Raw genomic sequence first — 20,731 nt, 5'->3', positions numbered from 1 at the left:
TCTGTCAATTTCCTGTAATAACCAATTTCTGTCCATTGTTAAGCAATTTTGCAATCACTTACACATGTACTTAACTTTAAGATGTGAAGAGTTCACAGAAGTCAAAGGGATTACTCACATGCTTAAAGTTGAGCATCTGCATAAGCGTTTGCAGGACTGAAGCCGTAGTGTATCCCATACTGGAGTGAAGAATAAAAAACACCTTTGAAATGAGGTTAACTAATATGCGCAATTGGTGCAAACTACATATGCACAAGTGGTTTCCATTCAGAGAATCAGTAAATTAGTGTGCCATAAAGTATTAGAACAAAATATTTGTTCTCTGGGACTTACGACATAATAACCAGTATACTCTGACTTTCACTCACACTTTTAGAACCTAATCTAAAAGTACTATAGTATTCTACTTAAGGGTCCATGTTACGGATATAAATAGGCCTATTGACATGCATAAATATTATAGAGATGTGCTGGATATCACACATATCTCCAAGTATGTAGATGTCAACTAGTGGCAGGTATGGTGGGTATGCCAGGGCTCACCAGATGATATATGGACTGGTTCAGTTTGCAAGTAGTGTCTGAAGCTTCATATCAGTTACATATGGATCACTTGTTTGACTTCTTAGCAATTATTGTTATTATTTATTTTACAGAGGGCCATTTCCATGTACCATGGCACATTAGAACAAGAACATTCAAAAACCATCCTGAACAGCCCAAACTAAGACCCAGTCCTGAAAACTCTTCCAAGAATAATCCCAATGAAGTCAATGGAAGGACACACACATGCATAAATGTTTGGAAGATCAGGGCCCTAATGTTCAAAAAAGGACACTGATTTTGTGATCCTCAGTTTATGGGTGCCCAACATGAGACAGCTTGTGCCTGATTATCAGAAGTACTGAGAACCTGTAGCTTCCTTTGACTTCAATATATAAATGTCTAATCACATATACATTTGTATATGGCTGAGTGGCCGCAGGAAGCATTTACAACAGTTCAGATATCAAAGTAAAGACAAGATCTAAACTGTGAAAGTACTCAAATAAGTAGTTTAGTAAATAATTAAAACAATAGAGAGGAAAAGATCTCTTTATTTGTATAGGAGGAATACAAAACAAGTAAGTTCCTGATTCTACAAAGACTTAAACACAAACACAGGATTAACTTTAAGCATGAGACCAAGTTCTTTGTGCAAATAAATTACAAAAAATCCAGTATCTTTATTTACAACTTCTCATACAAAAAGCCATTGAGTATGATGGATAACATGGTTCTTTTTGTTTTAACCCTTTGTGATGACCCTGTAGCAGAGTGTAAATACTCTGTACCTAACAAGGGGAAGAAAAAGTTACAGTGCTTTTCTAGAAAAACCTTTGTTAACACTGCAAAGGGAGTGTGGGAACTGTCAGGCATAGAATGAGAGGCTCACAGCTGGGCCTCATTAGGAAATAAAGCCTTATAAAAGGAAGTGTTTAAGCCCTTTGAATCCTTTGGCTTCAACAAGGTCTTAAGTTCTATTTGCTAAAAGTATTTTTATTTAGAAAACTTATAACTGATTTTTGTAACAGGTAAGAAACTCTGTATTTGCTCTACATTAATAACTTAGTATGTTTGCTTTGTATTCATTTTTCTATATAATCCAGTGTAAATTCCTATTTTAAATTTCTCTGTTTTGAGAGGTTTCAGAGTAGCAGCCATGTTATTCTGTATCTGGAAAAGGAGGACTTGTGGCACCTTAGAGACTAACAAATTTATTTGAGCATAAGCTTTTGTGAGCTACAGCTCACTTCATTGAATAAATTTGTTAGCCTCTAAGGTACCACAAGTCCTCCTTTTCTGTTTTGAGAGAACCTTGAAATTGCCCCTCTCCCACCCCCAATGCCTGCTAAGATTTTTATGCGCCTCAGTATGTCACGGCTGTCCAGGTGTGTATAGAAGATCAAAGGGACTTGTTTCTAACAGTGTACGGAAAGATAGGTCTTCAAACAGCACTTTAGCACTACTATGAAATAACAGCATTGTATGTTATGTCTGAGAATCCAAAGGGTATGTTGCAAACTCCACCCTATAAATGATTCTGTTTCAGTGCTGTTGGTTGTGTATAATTTATGAAGTGCTATATCTTTTAAAAGTACTTAAAATATATGCCGTACATAATTTAGACCAGGTGTGGGCAAACTTTTTGGCCCGAGGGCCACATCTGGGTTGGGAAATTGCTTGTAGGGCTGCGGCAGGGGGTTGGGGTGTGGGGGGGGTGCGGTGTGCAGGAAGGGGCTCAGGGCAAGGGGTTGGGGCAAAGAAGGGATGCAGGGTATATGAGGGGGCTCAGGGAAGGGGGTTAGGTGCAGGAGGGGTGCAGCAGGGGGCTCAGGATGGGGAGTTAGGGTGCAGCGTGGGGCAGAGGGCTAAGGGGGTTGGGGTGCATGGGGGTATGGGGTGCAGCAGGGGGCTCAGGGCAGGGGGTTGGGGGGCAGGAGTGGTGTGAGGTGCAGGCAGGGGGTTTAGGGCAGGGAGTTGTGGGGTGGGGTGCAGGAGGGGTTCATGTTCTGGCCCGGCGCCGCTTACCTACAGTAGCTCCAGGGTGATAGCAGCACGCACCGGGGCCAGAGCAAGCTCCCTGCCAGCCCCAGCCCCGTGCTGAGCTGGGAAGTGGCCGGCATCATATTCCTGCGGCCCCTGGGGGTGGGAGCTGCAGAGGGCTCCATGTGTTTCCCTCGCTTGTGGGTACCCCCCCCCGAAGCTCCCATTGGCCGCAGTACCCCGTTCCTGGCCAATGGGAGCTTTGGGGGAGGTACCCACAAGCAAGAGCAGTGTGCGGAGCTCTCTGCCCCCCCACCCCAAGGGGTTACAGGAACATGGTGTGGCTGCTGTGCAGAGCCCGCAGCGGTGGCAATCCCACGGGCCGGATCCAAAGCCCTGAGTGGCCGGATCCGGCCTGCGGGCTATAGTTTGCCCACCCCTGATTTAGATTAGTGCATTAGAATACCTTAATCTATCAAGGATCTAGTTGTAATGTAAACAAATGTATGAAGTATGAATATTGCTTCTAAAGACCACATTCTTTATCTTCATGCTTTAACTGTTTTCTTTAATGGTAAGTTCTCACTCTGTTTCCCTGATGCTTGCTGTTGAAAATTATGAAACTGTTTATGGAAGTCTAGTGTAATGGCTTATATGTTGTACTACATTTTCCCAGTGCTAAGATTCATGCTACAGCTGATCATCTTTAGCAGAGATGTGGTTTCTCTTAGGACAGAGGCTTCTATCAGTCTCCTGGACTGTCAGTAAAAGAATGAGAGATTCTATTAAGCCAACCTACTAATATGCAGATTAATACTGAAAGATTTTTTTTTCACAATCATGTGATGTATATTGGAGAGAGCAAAAATTAATGCATCTTTATATTCCAATGTACTACACTTAACAGGTAACATATTATCCCATGTCTCTATTCTGTATATCATGTATAATTCCTTAAGTCTATTAATTATGTAAACTGTGTAGTGATACATGTATATGAAAAAAGCATAAAGTTTATTCTTAGAATGTTTTGTCTTCAAGATGTAACGAAAATTGCTGTGAAATAAATACACATAGACTAATCTTCCAGATAAGGAAACTGAGACAGAGAAGTGAGTGGTTTATCCATGGCCAAAGAGACTCATTATCTAAACCAAGATGAAAATGCAGGATTTCTGGAGTAATTCTAGCGGACAGACAATTGCTTCACATCTAGATTACTATTACTATTGCAAGATTTAATTCTTTGTTCGTGATTTTTCTTAGCCTCAGCAATGTTTGTGACTAATTTAAAATAGTTCATCACACTGACTTGGGATATGAAAAATCCTGTATTAAGTAAGTTTGAAAATGTCAACACCACGCTAGCTTGTTTTGAGATCAGACAGTACAAAAGTGAATTAAAGGAAAATTATTTAGATAATCTAAGCACAAAACATTAGCCTTGTCTCAGTGTTTTACATACAAATAAATTGGTTAGTCTCTAAGGTGCCACAAGTACTCCTTTTCTTTTTGCGAATACAGACTAACACGGCTGTTACTCTGAAACCTGTTTTACATACAGTTATCTCAACAATTTCTCTGTTAGAAGTATATCTTATCAATCTCCTGATATTGGAGAAATGAATAATTTTGAGTCGTAAAATGTCTGGTCAGCATGCCTAAAATTGTCTTAGTATGACATAGATTCTGTCAAAGCTTTACCTTGAAAAGTTCTTCATTTAGTAGCCCATAAAGAGGAAACATTGTTCATTCAAAAAAATAAATAAATAAAAATAAAAATCTGAGAAACATATGACTGTCAGACAATGCATATGCCCTAGTTTTTTTATTATATTTCACAGTAAGTCAAAAATCTCTGTGGTTTGGGGTTTAATTTTGTTTTTCTGAGCAGCAACATCTGTTTTTTGTTCTGTCCCCCCTCCCCTCCCCAAAAAATAATACATGAATCTGTACATCCATATGGGATTACTGTCAAGGAAGGTCAATTCTTGGGCCTACCATCCTTGACCGAGTCTGCATGGAAATCCTGCTTCTCCCCAGTTGACAGAAACTTATAGCCCTCATTTGGATTGTATTAAGGTCTGCACATCCCAGTGCTGATAGATACACATGAGCCCATCCCTCATGTGATTGTATGTCAAGTATAGCTTTTAGCTACTGTAAGGGTCACATTCTGCTCATTAGCCTATGCAATCCCATTGACCCCAGTGAGGGCTGAAGATATACTATCAAAAAGGGTTACGATAAATGGGATTCTAGATTGATTTAATGTGAATTTTTCTTTTTATGTTAACCCGAAAAGTTTTTCTGGAGTGGCACATAATCTTAAATCTGTATTGGTATAATGATGTGGTGCTTACAGTAATCTTGAAGGAGTCAAAGTGAGACTACTGCATGAATGACTGACACTATCTTTATTTAATCTATGGTATCATGTAACAATGACTGACTTGGGTACTAGAATTTGTCTGAATTTCTTATTCTAACAGTCAGCAGAGTACATCTTAAAGCTAGCATTCACCTGGGAGTATTAGCAAAATAGGTGTATGGCTACACTTCACTACTTGAAATGCATGTTTGTTTGTTTTTTAAACTGACCTAAAATACAGCAGTACAAAACCAACATGAATATTGGAAAACTGGCCATGGTAATCCCATTTCTAACTGTTGTGACTGGAAATCCATTTGTGACAGGTTCAGTCACACAGACCCCCTTGGGACTGTCTCCTGACGTGCTGGAATAACAGTTTTCCCTTCCAGCTTGGGACTCCAGAACCCTGCCTGGTTGAGCCAGATCCGCTAGCCTGCTGCAACACAGACCCAGGTCTGGTCCACGCCCCCAAAACTGAAGACTTTAACCAAAAACTGCTCAACAGGTCACCTATTTCCAGCACCCAGACACCCAGCTCCCAATGGGATCCAACCCCCATATAAGTCCATTTTACTCTGCATAAAGCTTATACAAGAGAAACTCCTAAATTGTTCGACCTCTATATCACTGATAGAAAGAGAGATGCACAGCTGTTTACTCCCCCAAGTATTAATCACTTACTCTGGGTTCATTAATAAATAAAAGACTTTTTATTCTTAATAAAATCAAAGATTTAAGTGGTTTCAAGTAATAACAAACAAAATAAATCACCAAGCAAAATACAGCAAGAACACTTAAGTCTAAGCCTAATACATTAAGAAACTGATTACAGGTAACATCTCTCCCTCAAAGATGTTCCAATAAGCTTCTTTCACAGACTAAACTCCTTCTTAGTCTGGGCCCAATCCTTTCCCATGGTTCAGTCCTTGTTAGCAGATATCTTAGGTGGGTTTTTCTCATGACTGGCAGCCCATGAGTGGCAGACCACTTTGTTCTGTTCCACCCCCTTTTATAGCTTTGGCCCAAAGCGGGAATCTTTTGTCTCTCTGGGTCCCCACCCTGCCTTCTAAATGGAAAAGTACCAGATTTAAGATGGATTCCAGTATCATGTGATGTGGTCACATGTCCTGTGAGACCCCAGCCTCCATTCTTCCTGGGCTGGCTCACACATACATAGGAAGGCTTGCAGGCAAATAAACCATTTACAACCAATTGTCCTAGTCAATAGGAGCCATCAAGATTCTAAACCACCATTAATGGCCCACACTTTGCATAGTTACAATAGGACCTCAGAGTTATACTTCATATTTCTAGCTTCCGACACAAGAATGATACATGCATACAAATAGGATGAACACACTCAGTCGATTATAAGCTTTGTAATGATACCTTACAAGAGACCTTTTGAATAAAGCATATTCCAGTTACATTATATTCACATTCAAAGGATATTTTCATAAAGTATATGGAGTACATCACACCATTTTGCACAAAAAATGGCAGTTTGAATCAGTGAAAGTCTTTGCTGCACAGATGGAGAGTTAAACCTAAAATAAAGGTTAGAGAAACTACTTTTTTATGAGGATAGAATTCCAACATCTTGATTTTGAGAAATTTCTTGTATCTAGGAGGAGAAATGTCAAACTCTGCTTCTTCAGGTAAAGAAAGTTTCATTAATGTGTTTACACATCCCAAAGCTGATAGCTTTGTAAAGATATTAAAGGCCATCTTGGTGTTTTTTTTATTCACCAGAATCCAGGTTAAATTTACTTAGCTCACAAGTCTGGCAATTAGCAAAATCTTTAGTTATGAAAAGTCCTCCTGGGATGTGTGAAAAAATGAAGAGCCCAGTCCTGCTCTAAATGTAGTAAATGACAATGCTCTTAATGACTTTACTGGCTGTAAGATCAAACCCCTAGTAATATGCTTTGCCCCGGTGCAGTAAAGTACAATTTACATCATCTATTTAGCCCAAGCCTGCAAAATTCTGAGTGCCCTTTGTGAAATGCCAAGGAACCCTAACTATAATGGTGAAGTCATGGAAGTTCAGGGGTCTAGGCACCTCACGGGATCAGGCCCTTATTTTGGACAGCATATATCAATTATATGCCCAGAAAGATGTTTGACAATGTTTGGTATTTTTCCTTGATAGTCTTAAGTGGTTTCTGATCATCTAAACAGATGTTGTGACTGTGTATTTTGGAAAGTGAAGTGGTATGTGCTTGTCACACTCTTATAGCTGTTCTGAGTTTTGTTTTCTCACACAGTCCACCTCAGTCTTAATCCTCAATTCTGCATTTATCTGCCTGAATACTTCACTGTAGTTTGGAGCAGGGATATGTAGCAGCCTAGCTGGATTTGTTTTTTCCGGTTATTTAATGTTTTTGTTGTTGATCTCCCATTTTTTACCATTTTTCTATCTGGGTGGGGTTGTTTCTTTCACTGATCAGAAGTCTAATGTTGAGTCCCAGGAATGACATTAAATGAAAACATAATCCACTGTTTGGATTTTTTGGTTTTGTTTGTTTCTTTTTTAGTCTCCAGTGTGTTGCAGTACAGAGAAAATTTGGTTGTGATGTCACCAGAAGTCCAGTGCTCACTTCTACATTGATTATAAGGGGAACTGACCCAGTTGTGCTCTGCATACCCTATTGCAGGACTTCATGTGCACATCTGTTAGCAGAGCTGTAAATAAAGGGAGTGACATAGATAAAGCTTATACATAATATGAATATTGAGAGCAATTTTATGAACTCTGTAGGTGACTGGGTCAGGGTAAGTTACTGTATACAAAATTTCCCAAGTGACTGTATTGATATTTACATTGGGAGTAGTGGAATGTTTACTACATGTCTATAATGCTTGATTTCAATGAGGTCTGTGCATAAATGTTATTGAGTGACTTCCCAAATAAGAACACTCAAACACACTTGGAAGACAATGGGGCAGGCTGTTGCCTTCAAGGCTCCTGCCTCCAACCTGTGGCAAACCTTGTTCTGCTAAAGGTAGGAATTAGTAAATCAAAGGTCTGCAAAACATTTAAAAAGTGGTTTGATTATAGCAAAGGGGGTTGAGTTGCCAGGAGCTGATAGGGAGACAAGCTGACATAGCTCTGCAGAACAGACCTACCAGAGTTCCCAAGTAGAGGATAGTTACATTCTTGGTAAGCTAGACATGCATATAGTCTGTTTTTTTTTTTAAATATGGCTTCTCTGAAAATGCTTTTGCAGTAAATAAATATTTGCTTTCATGAGGCTGTTTGGTAACTGATTATCACTGTCATTGCCTCATAGGGAACAGAAGTGAGACCTGCTGAGGTAAATCACAGTTGATACATAGCATATTGTGACCCAGGGCCCCATGAGAGATGATGGCTAGAGGCCTGAGACCTCTGAGGGTGTGCTCATACTGAGAGGTTTCAGAGTAGCAGCCGTGTTAGTCTGTATCCGCAAAAAGAACAGGAGTACTTGTGGCACCTTAGAGACTAACAAATTTATTTGCGCATAAGCTTTCATGGGTTACAGCCCACTTCATCAGATGCATAGAATGGAACCTGTAATAAGAAGATAGATAGATATGCATACAGAGAACATGAAAATGTGGAAGTAGCCATACCAACTGTAAGAGACTAATTAAGCTGAGCTATTATCAGCAGGAGGAAAAAACTTTTGTAGTGATAATCAAGATGGCCCATTTAGACAGTTGACCAGAAGGTGTGAGGATACTTAACATGGGGAAATAGATTCAATACGTGTAATGACTCATACTTATACTGAGAGGGATCAGAAGTGCATTTAGCCTGGTAGCTGACACAGGGTTTCTGTGAAGGTTTTGTCCTAACAGGTGTAACAGTAGAATGAGTAGGATTACACTGTAAAAAGGTTTACTGGAGTGTTGAGTGGTTTCTTCATGGTATAGAGGCCCACATGCTTGGAGTGCTTTTCTAATTCTGAACAACCCTATATCTCTTATGAGGCCTAGGTATGTATAACCTAGAATGTATTTGATTTCCATGTCTCAGGCATTCATTTAGTCTGGTGAGTTTTGCCTTTTCTTTCAAATATTGAGACTTGTTTGCTGGAGGGGAAAAAAAATCAATGAGCATTTAATTGTCAAGTGCAAATCCCAGGTTTGGGGCTGGTTCCAATACGGCAGGTTAACCACTGTTGATTGTGTTGAAAAGAGTTAGCTGGCCTTCCTTTCTTTCCCCTCTATTTGCATATTTATTTCTATCCTACATTTGATAGATTAGTATATGGATTTCATGTCCTGTTTTTTCCACCAATACTATTTTCTAATCATTGTAAGACTTAATACGAGGTGCCAGACTGAGTTAAATGATTCTTTGGGGGGTGGGTGGGTGGGACGGGACTACAAAGCAGGCAAATGCTACCTTGTTCAGTTTCTTCTCTGAGTATCTGTAGGATAAAGATGTGGTTTATATCTTTAAGAGGAGTCCAGTCTGACTTTAAGGGACAACTTTGTTGATCAAGCCATGTATTTTAAAAGATATTACAAAAGAATTTGCAGTTACTGTAGTTAATATAGATGTCTATTAGTGTGGGTTGAGGGCTTCCGTTTTTCAGTGTGACTACCTCACAAAATATCTGAGTTGATTTTAAAATAGGCCTTCCTAAAAGCAGTCATTGCTGTTTCAGCATTTTGTTTGATATAATATCTGGGCCACATGATTTCTTGACTTTGAGGACAGTGGTGGCCTCATGTGGGGAAAACGTGCAATGCAAAGAAATAGAAAAACTGCAGCCAGTATATGCAGATGTTTTCTGAACAAGCTCAGGGTCATGAATAGCTCAAATAAAGGGGACTCTAATGCCCAACAGAGGGGAAGGGAACTTATGGAAATGGCTGTCAGTTGTCAAGTTCAATGAATAATACACACTGTCCCCAAATCTTTCGTGATTTCAAAAATCCAGGCATATAAACTTGAACTTCTCCTTGTGACCTGTTAAACTTTTAACCTTACCCATTGCCGTGCATCACTGAGCACTAAACAATTATCAACAGTGAAATGAAACATAGCCCTGGTCTACACTACAAGTTTAGGTCGAATTTAGCAGCGTTAGATCAATTTAACCCTGCACCCATCCACGACGAAGCCATTTTTGTCGACTTAAAGGGCTCTTAAAATTGATTTCTGTACTCTTCCCCAGCGAGGGGAGTAGCACTAAAATTGACCTCGCTGGGTCGAATTTGGGGTAGTGTGGATGCAATTCGATGGTATTGGCCTCCGGGAGCTATCCCAGAGTGCTCCATTGTGACTGCTCTGGACAGCACTTTCAACTCAGATGCACTAGCCAGGTACACAGGAAAAGCACTGGGAACTTTTGAATTTCATTTCCTGTTTGGCCAGTGTGGCAAGCTCATCAGCAGAGGTGACCATGCAGTCCCAAAATTGCAAAAGAGCTCCAGCATGGACCGAATGGGAGACACTGGATCTGATTGCTGTATGGGGAGATGAATCCATGCTATCAGAACTCCGTTCCAATATATGAAATGCCAAAATATTTGAAAAAGTCTCCAAGGGCATGATGGACAGAGGCTATAACAGGGACCCGCAGCAGTGCTGCATGAAAATTAAGGAGCTCAGGCAAGCCTACCAAAGAGGCAAACAGCCACTCTGGGTCAGAGCCCCAGACATGCTGCTTCTATGATGAGCTGCATACAATTCTAGGGGGTGCCCCTACCACTACCCCACCCCTGTCCGTGGACACCTGCAAGGGGGGAGTCTCACGCAACAGGGATGAGGATTTTGGGAACGAGGAAGATGAGGAGGAGGATAGTGCACAACAGGCAAGCAGAGAAACTGTTCTCCCCGACAGCCAGGAACTGTATCACCCTGGAGCCAATACTCTCTCAAGGCGGGCTCCCGGACCATGAAGCCGGAGAAGGCATCTCTGCTGAGTGTACCTTTGTAAATATAATACACAGTTTAAAAGCAAGCATGTTTAATGATTGATTTGCCCTGAAGACTTGGGATGCATTTGCAGCCACTACAGCTACTGGAAAAGTCTGTTAACGCATCTGGGGATGGAGCGGAAATCCTCCAGGGACATCTCAATGAAGCTCTCCTGGAGGTATTCCCAAAGCCTTTGCAAAAGGTTTCTGGGGAGGGCAGCCTTATTCCATTCTCCATGGCAGGACACTTTACCATGCCAGGCCAGTAGCACGTAATCTGGAGTCGTTGCATAACAAAGAATGGCAGCATATGGTCCTGGTGTTTGCTGGCATTCAAGCAACATTTGTTCTTTATCTCTCTGTTATCCTCAGGAGAGTGATTTCATTCATGGCCACCTGGTTGAAATAGGGGAATTTTATTAAGGGGACATTCAGAGGTGGCCGTTCCTGCTGGGCTGTTTGCCTGTGGCTGAACAGAAATCTTCCCTGCTATTAGCCACGCGGTGGGGGGAGGGGGTGAAGCGATCATCCCAGAGAATTGGGTGTGTGTGTGTCGGGGGGGGGGGGTAGTTGGGTTTGTGCTGCACATTAACCCGAAAACCGCAGCCCCTCCTTTTAAATTGCCAACCCATTTTAAAGGGCCAACCCAATGGCTGTTTGGTATGGGAAATGAGGGCGCTGCTGTTTGAAACCATTCCCACATGTTATGAAGGTTAAAGAAGCCAAAAGACTGTGGCTTACCATGGCTGTCTGCAAGTCGAATTCTGTTGCCCGCCAGCCCTGCGTGTGTGATCTCTCACCAAACCGGCAGACCCTCAATGTAAGAGGCAAAATGCAACCTTGTACCGAATGCACATGTGCTATGTAATGTTAACAGCAAGGTTCACCCTGAAAGTCTACCCATTGTTCTCTAAAATGTGTCTTTTTAACTACTACTCTCCCTTTTTTTTCCTCCCGCAGCTGCAAATGTTTCAACGCTCACACTATAATCTCCTTACCAGAGGCTAGCGAAGATTAGAAGGTGAAAAAACCCACTCGCGATGAAATGTTCTCTCAGCTGATGCAGTCCTCCCACACTGAAAGCCCAGCAGAATGTGTTGAGGAAGACAATGTTAGAGTCCAGGAAAGCACAATATGAACACGAGGACAGGTGGCAGGTTGAAGATGATAGGTGGCGTCAGCTTGCTGACAGAAGGCAGGAGTCAATGCTGAGGCTACTGGAGGATCAAACTGATATGCTACGGCGTATGGTTGAAGTGCAGGAAAGGCAGCAGGAGCACAGACCGTCGCTACAGCCCCTGTGTAACCAACCGCCCTCCTCCCCAAGTTCCATAGTCTCCTCACCCAGACGCCCAAGAACGCAGTGGGGCGGGACCTCTGGGCACCCAAGCACTCCACCCCAGAGGACTGCCCAAGCCACAGAAAGCTGGCATTCAATAAGTTTTGAAGTGCAGTGTGGCCTTGTCCTTCCCTCCTCCTCCACTCCTCCTGGGCTACCTTGGCAGTTATCCCCCTATTTGTGTGACGAATTAATAAAGAATGCATGAATTTGAAGCAACAATGACTTTATTGCCTCTGCAAGTGGTGATCAAAGGCGGGAGGGGAGGGTGGTTAGCTTACAGGGAAGTAGAGTGAACCAAGGGGCGGGGGTTTTCATCAAGGAGAAACAAACATAACTTTCACACCGTAGTCTGGCCAATCATAAAACTGGTTTTCAAAGCTTCTCTTATGCGCACCGTACCCTCCTGTACTTTTCTAACCACCCTGGTGTCTGGCTGTGCATAAATCAGCGGCCAGACGATTTGCCTCAACCTTTCACCCCACCATAAACATCTCCCCCTTACTCTCACAGATATTGTGGAGCGCACAGCAAGCAGTAATAACAATGGGAATATTGGTTTCGCTGAGGTCTAAACGACTCAGTAAACTGCGCCAGCGTGCTTTTAAACATCCAAATGCACATTCTGCACTTGCTCAGCCTGTAGTTGAACAGCTCCTGACTACTGTCCAGGCTGCCTGTGTATGGCTTCATGAGCCATGGCATTAAGGGGTAGGCTAGGTCCCCAAGGATAACTATAGGCATTTCAGCATCCCCAATGGTTATTTTCTGTTCTGGGAAGAAAGTCCCTTGCTGCAGCTGTTGAAACAGACCAGAGTTCCTCAAGATGCGAGTGTCATGTACCTTTCCCAGCCATCCCCCATTGATGTTGGTGAAACGTCCCTTGTGATCCACCAGTGCTTGCAGCACCATTGAAAAGTACCCCTTTCAGTTTATGTACTTGGTGCTCCGGTGCCAAGATAGGGATATGGGTTCCGTCTATCGCCCCACCACAGTTAGGGAATCCCATTGCAGCAAAGTCATCCACTATGACCTGCACATTTCCCAGACTCACTACCCTTGATGGCAGCATCTCAGTGATTGTGTTGGCTACTTGGATCACAGCAGCCCCCACAGTAGATTTGCCCACTCCAAACTGATTCCCGACTGACCAGTACCTGTCTGGCGTTGCAAGCTTCCACAGGGCTATCGCCACTCGCTTGTGAACTGTGAGGGCTGCTCTCATCTTGGTATTCTGGTGCTTCAGGGCAGGGGAAAGCAAGTCACAAAGTTCCATGAAAGTGCCCTTATGCATGCAAAAGTTTTGCAGCCATTGGGAATTGTCCCAGACCCACAACACTATGTGGTCCCACCAGTCTGTGCTTGTTTCCCAGGCCCAGAGTTGGCGTTCCATGGCATGAACCTGCCCCTTTACCACCATGATGTCCACATAGCTGGGGCCTGTATGTTGAGAGAAGTCTGTATCCATGTCCTCATCACTCTCCTCACCACGCTGCCATCGCCTACTCGCCTGCTTTTGCAGGTTCTGGTTCTGCACATACTGCTGGATAATGCATGTGGTGTTTAGAATGGTCATAACTGCCATGGTGATCTGAGCGAGCTCCATGCTTGCCATGGTATGGCGTCTGCAGGAGAGCAGTGTGGCAGTGGAAGCGGCGGGTGGATGATGATGCTGAGAGCAATATGGCACCCGCAGGGAAAAAGGCACAAAACGATTGTTGGCTGTTGCTTTCATGGAGGGAGGAGAGCAGCCTGAGGCAGAATGGCCCCCTCAAGGATTGAACTCATAACCCTGGGTTTAGCAGGCCAGTGCTCAAACCACTGAGCTATCCCTCTGCCAATATTCCAGGCAGGACTGAATCTCCATTAGACAAAACTTAAAGAAGAGAATGACCTGAGTCACTCCATTTATGTCCAGGCGCCCCGACAGACCTCACCAAGATCTGCCAGGAGCACCCAAGTCTGCCCAGGAGCCCCAACCGACCTCACCGAAGCCAGCCAAGAGCACCCAGGAGACAACGAGGACAGCTACCAGTCATAATGCACCATCTGCTGCCACAAGGCAATGAGCTGCTGCTGTGTAGCAATGTAGTCCCGTGTCTGCCAGCACCCAGGAGACGTACAGTGACGGTGAGCTGAGCAGGCTCCATGCTTGCTGTGGTATGGCATCTGCACGTGTAACCCAGGAAAAAAGGCATGAAACGATTGTCTGCCATTGCTTTCATGGAGGGAGGGGGGGCCTGATGACGTACCCAGAACCACCCGCAACAATGTTTTTTGCCTCATCAGGCATTGGGATCTCAACCCAGAATTCCAATTGGTGGCGGAGACTGCGGGAACTGTGGGATAGTTACCCACAGTGCAACACTCCGGAAGTTGATGCTAGCCTCGGTACTGTGGACGCACTCTGCTGACTTAATTGTCTTAAGTGGGGACACACACAATCGACTGTATACAATCAATTTCTAAAAAATCTACTTCTATAAATTTGACCTAATTTTGTAGTGTAGACATAGCCTCAGATTCACGCTGCTCAGGTGTAAATGAATTCATAAGGCACAAGGCAGTGGAGAATAACGTCCTCCAGGACCAAACTCCACCCTGATTTACACCCTAAACAGGCCTAATTAAATTAATGGAGTTCCATAGGCTAAATTAGAGTTGTCTTTGGCTATATATTTTAAAACTAAACCAATGAAGTTCTTGAGGGCTAGAAAGTATACCAATTCCTGGAAGATTAATTATTTATCTGGCTACTCTATTACTTGTATTTTTCCATAACTTTCTAGAGTGGATTTTCAACCCCCATTTGTAAAAGCTGTACAATGCTTTACATCTGCAAACATCAACCCATGCATTTTGACTCTCCTGTGACATACCCTCACTCAGCACATGCAGAGAATGACTTGGCAGCTTTGTAAGTACATGAGAATGGCCATATTGGATAAGACCAATGGTCCACCTAGCTCAGTATCCTGCCTTCGAACAGGGGCCAGTGCAGAGCCTTCAGAGGGAATGAAGAGAACCAGGGCAACCATTGAGTGATCTGTCCCCTGTCATCCTGTCCAGAATCTGCCAGTCAGAAGTATAAGGACACCCAGAGCACAGGGTTGCATCCTGGACCATCTTGGCTAATGGTCTCTCTGAGCTTCTTTCTTTCTTTCTTTTTTTTTTTAAACCCATTTATACTTCTGGCCTTCACAACACCCCCTGGCAACAAGTTAAACAGTCTGATGGTGCACTGTGTGAAGAAGTACTACTTTTGATTTATTTTGAACCTGCTGCCTATTAATTTCATTGGGTGAGCCCTGGTTCTTGTTATGTGAAGGGATATAACACTTTCTTATTCACTTTTTCCACACCATTCATCATTTTGCAGACCTCTATTTTATTCCCCCCACCCTTGTAAATCTCTTTTCTAAAATGAACAGTCCCAGTCTTTTTAATCTCTTATCAAATGAAAGCTATTCCATACCTTAATCATTTTTGTTGCCCTTCTTGGTAACTTTTCCAATTCTAATATCTTGTTTGAGATTAAGCAACTTGAACTGCACATAGTATTCAAGGTGTGGGCATACGCTTGTATGCTTTTCCTCTGAAATTCCCACTGATTAGCACTGACTCAGCTCCACTAGCGGTAGCAATGATTGGAGCACTAGTGCAGATGAGGCTCCAGGAGTCCTCCAAAATTCTAATGACCGTAGTCCCTTATACCACTCAGGTCTAGAGGTCATTTTGATAAAAATGTCAATGTCCTTTCCATGCCAGCTCTCCCACGAGTGGAGCTGCACAGATGAGCTCAACAGGGAAGATGCCCCAAAAAGGCTAATCAGAAGTAGCAGTGAGGGATAATACAGATAGTAACAACCAAAGGTTAAGTAGCTTTATTGAAGCCATTACTCTAGGCAGAGGAGCAACTAACCCTGATGAAACTAGTAAATGAAGCTGCTTACTTTCTATTCATTGCAGGCTATACAGTGCAAAAACATCTAATGGTTAGAAGAAAGGACTGGGAATCACAAATTGAGTTAAACGCTCTCCATTCTACCAACAAATTGCTGTGACTAGAGCAAATTGTTTAACTGTGCCTCACTTTCCCCTTCTATAAAGTGGAGTAACATTCCTCCTGAGGGTGCTGAGGATTAGATATTTGATATCCCCAGCTGAAAGATGCTATACCTATGCAGAGCCCTTGTAGAAATGCTGTATTACTGTCAGGGTCGGATTAACTTTTCTTGGGCCCGGTGCCAAACATTTGTGGGCCCCCATGGGGCAAGGTGCAGGGAGGTGGGATGGTCAGTCTCCATAGTGAAGGGAAGGCTGGGGGTAATGAGGCACAGCACAGCAGGAGCAGCCCCGCTCCGTGCAGCCCAGCAGAAGGGTACTGTTTACAAACCTGCAGCTGCCAGACACACACTGGCCTGCCCAGCCCTGAGCCGTCAGCATACCCCTTCGCCTTGAGGGCTGGCCCGCACAACACCACCCCCTGCCCAGTGCCCCACCCTTATGCCCAGCGCCCCCTCTCCCAGAAACCTCCACCACAGATCTCTATGCCTAGCCCTCACCCCTCCCCCAGACCTCCCCCGCTGGCCTCCCACTACAACTGCACAGCACCCTGCACACCACACTGCTCACCATCACCCCCTGCCCATAGACCTCCACATTGCCCACCACCTTCCTCACAGTCCCACCATCACAGCTGCACAGCACCCCATATTCCTGAGGGGATTCTAAACAAAAAAATTAAAAATTCTTCACATAATATTTTAGAATTCTGCACATTTTGTTTGTCAATAAATAAATGTGGAGGCTCCAACATGGCAGTGGAGAGCACAGGCCACTGGTTGCATAGAGATGGGAGATTACCCTGCAGCCTCCCCTGACCCTACCTCTGTGCAGGGACTCAGCGGTGAGGCTGCACCCGACCCTGACACAGTGCAAGGGCCAGGCCTGCCCCAGAAATACCCTGAGACCCTGCCCCCCTGTGCCAGCTGTACAGGCTCAGCCCAGCAGCAGGATCCAAGTGCAGAGGACTTAGTGTGGGGGGATCCAGGTGGGGGTAAGAGAGTTCTCTGTGGGGCAATCTGGATGCGGGTGGCTCAGTGGGAGATCTGGATACACAGAAGCTCATTCGGGGGTTTCAGGTGCAGGAGCTCTGCAGGGGATCCAGGTTAACGGGCTCAGCCGGGGTGGGGGGAGTCTAGGAGCAGGGGAGGTGGGGTTCATTTGGGTGGGGGTCCAGGTGGTTGGGGCTCAGTGGAGAGGGTGTCTGGAGGGGCTCATCGGGGTGGTACAGATGCAGGGGAGGTGGGCTTGTCAGGGTGAGGATTCGATAGGCCTGCTTAACAGGGGACCCCAGCTTCTGCCAAGGGGATGCCGCATGCTGGGCTCCACCTTCCCTCCTACCCCTGCTTCCTTCATCCCCTTCTCTTCCCCATCCCAGGCCCCTTCCCCACTGCCCCATCTTCTCCCCATCCCACCCCTTTTGTCCCCGCTGCCTCTTTCCCCCAGGCCCCGCTTCCCCTGCCCCCTTCTCTTCCCTATCCCATGCCCCTTCCCCACCGCTCCATCTCCTCCCCACCCCCTTCCTTCCCCACTGCCTCTTTTCCCCTAGCCCCAGCCTGCCCCTGCCCTTTCCCACCATAGGCACTCACTGTTGTACAGAAAACAGGATGGCTCCCAGCACACAGAAGGGGAGCTCAACCAGCACTAGGACCCAGAAAGTGGCATCTTCTGAGCAGCACCCTCTTTTTTCAGTTGGGCAGCTCTGTGCTTGCAGAAAGCGGGGGAGGCAGTGGCGTGTGACTCCGTGTGCCCCCATGCCTCGCCTCTGTTTGCGGGCACTGCCCCCCAAACTAAACCCATGGGTATGCTCAGCTGCTACTCCCCTCCCCTTGCTTTTCGGTCACTTTTGAAAGGAAAGAAAAGAAATCTGCAGGGGATCTGTTTTCACTCCCCCAGGAGTACCCCACACAGACCCTCCAGAGACCCACTCTCCCACACCCTTCCTGCCCCCAGCCACACTCACCGGCCTGGTGGCACCATGGTAAACCCGGTACTGATTAGTGTTAAAGTACTCCAGGAAGAATATTTATTTGTCTAGTGCTCTGCTGTGGATGAAAGCTTACAGATAGTAAGATACTGTCACTAACCTGAGGGGCTTATAATCAAGAAGACTACAAAAATATTCCATAGGGTTCGGAGTATATCAGTGGTAGGGATAATTATACTCTGGGAGTGTAATTTTCTGGGGTAGAGAGGACAGTTTTTTTTTTCTGTACATTCATTTGAAAATCAGTTACACTTGCTGGAATCCTGCACCACTGCAGAGACAGGTTTTAATTATTCAGTTGCACTCCTTATGAGACAAGTGGCACAGCTCCTGTTTCACTGTTAAGTTCAGAGGCTAGCTTGTCTGAAGGTTGGCACATACTCTATCCCTGTCTCTGAGCAGAGCTCCCAGTGATATCCGGGAAATTCTGCAGAAATACTGAATGGAGAATAAGGGCCACTAGTGCCAAATCTTGCAAAGAACTGAGTACCCTCAGCCCTGCTAGCGTCAGTGGGAGTTGGATATTGAGGCCCAAATCAGGCCCATGATCCACTCCCTGAGGGTAGTAGTGGAGTGGATATTGAATCTGAAACCCAAGAATGATAATTACTTTGAGATCTGCTGGGTTTCATGAATGCCATAAGTGTCCGTACTGATTTTTTGTATGGTTCCCTCTTGCTCCCAACTGTATTTAGCAATGCTATATGTGTAGCCTGACCCAAAGTTGGGTATATATAATTGTAAACTTGAGGATTAACAGGTTCTTGTCCCAAGATCAGGCCCAGTAAGATTATTGCAAAAATCACCATATAATTTGGGAACCCCGATGTGAACAGGTGCAACACTCACACCATAGGAACTCTCTCTCTCTCGATTAGATATAGATATATAGATAGATACAAATATGATTTCTTAATAATTTAGCAAAGTTATACGCACACTTAAACCCAACAAGGCAGATAGAGATAATACAGAAAGTACATTTGGGCATCCATACTTATCCATACTTATCCATACTTATTTGGGCATCCACACCCTTATCTTTCTTAACCTACTTAACCATTATCTTACATACTTAACCATTATCTTTCTCTTCACCGTCCTTGTCCTCATCTTCCCCGGTGGCCATCATTCTGGGCCCTACCAAGGTCTACATCTCTCCACCCTTCTGCTGTCCCTGGGACGTTACTTTTATAGTAGGTTACACTGATGCTGCCTTGTCCAATGCATATTCAATAGAGGTCCTTATTTGTATTTCCACCCCCTAAGGTGTCCATTTGCTATAGGTTAGTATATGTATGATGTTACCATATTAGCATACACGTCAATTTGTCGTCATGTCAGCTTTGCGGTCGGACATTCTGTCTGGAACTTTCTGTATGCTGGTATGGGTAGCTGATGTCGGTATTCTGGACAAAATTCCCCCTCTTGCATGCTACTTTCAGTTTCCTATAACTTATGAGTTACTTAAATTTATCTATACCAAAGGTTATAGGCCTCAAGCCTCATGCTATCTACTAAAGCCAAATCTTACAGAATAAAAGCCTGTAGGTTCCTTGAATTACTACTAAATATAATAAAGCAGAATAACAAAACAATGAATATTAATACAGGTAAGCTGGCCCACTGGGCTACATATGGTAACAAGGGCGGCCAACGAAATTCTATGTTCTCTAGTACAGCAGACTTTTGGCATAGACAAAGCCTAAATCATTTTTTATTAATCCTCTACCGTGCCTGTAACGTTGTCCTCAATGGTGCTTTGGCCACCACTGTGATGGCACGTGCACTGAGACTAACCATGTTTGTCCATCACTACATCAATATGTTCCAGTGGACAAACAGTGTTGATAGGAAGAACTAGTATAGCAGCTATGTTGGTTCAACTAGTCCTCCCAGTGGAATCCAACAAAACTCTTAGCCACCCTTCAGGCACTACTTTATAACTTTAAAATGCTTGGTTACCTGTCAAGTTGGCTGCATACAGGCCTGAGACAGTTGTGGCTGCTCAGCTCTGCCTCCTCCTAACACTGTTCATGATGAATCTAATCTGAGTGCTGCCCAAGTATCAGGCTGAAGTCAGCTGCCCTGGGCAGCTGTCTCATCCTTCCGTGACACCTCAACCCAAAAATCAATAAAACAAATAAGCATAAATAAAACACAGCTTGGACATCTACCTTTTAAAAAACATTAAAAATCTCTTCTCCTTTGAGAGTGCACCAGAAAAAGCCAGGACACAAATCAATGGCTGATAAGTAAACAAGACACTCACTTCATGCACTTACTTCACTGGGAATTGCTGTAGCTGTCTAGGCCCACTGCCTCAGCAGTGTCTCATTTCTGAAATCTGAAAGAGAACACAACAGCATTGTCATCAAACCTGGCATAAAGTAACTTAAATTTACCGTGCCTCCCCACTTTCCTCCTGAGAAGCGGTACATCCCCTGCTGCTCTACTGCATTATGTGGTGAAGAGACTCCACTAGTTGATGGAGCAATATCACCTGGAATCAGACTATTCCAAT

General features: G+C 44.2%; 1 protein-coding gene across 1 annotated transcript in view; it reads right to left on the bottom strand.

Moving 5' to 3' along the window:
• LOC141990699 (uncharacterized) overlaps positions 1 to 20,504 on the bottom strand; it is a 40,048-nt gene extending 19,544 nt beyond the window's left edge. The window contains exon 1 of the mRNA XM_074958229.1: positions 20,480 to 20,504. Coding sequence (XP_074814330.1) covers position 20,480 — 1 coding nt within the window. The 5' untranslated portion in view covers positions 20,481 to 20,504. The remainder of the gene's footprint in view (positions 1 to 20,479) is intronic.
• Between the last annotated feature and the right edge of the window lie 227 nt (positions 20,505 to 20,731).

This window comes from Natator depressus, chromosome 7 (assembly GCF_965152275.1).
Source record: "Natator depressus isolate rNatDep1 chromosome 7, rNatDep2.hap1, whole genome shotgun sequence".
NCBI classification, from domain to species: domain Eukaryota; kingdom Metazoa; phylum Chordata; order Testudines; family Cheloniidae; genus Natator; species Natator depressus.
This window is presented reverse-complemented; position numbering and strand designations above follow the sequence as displayed.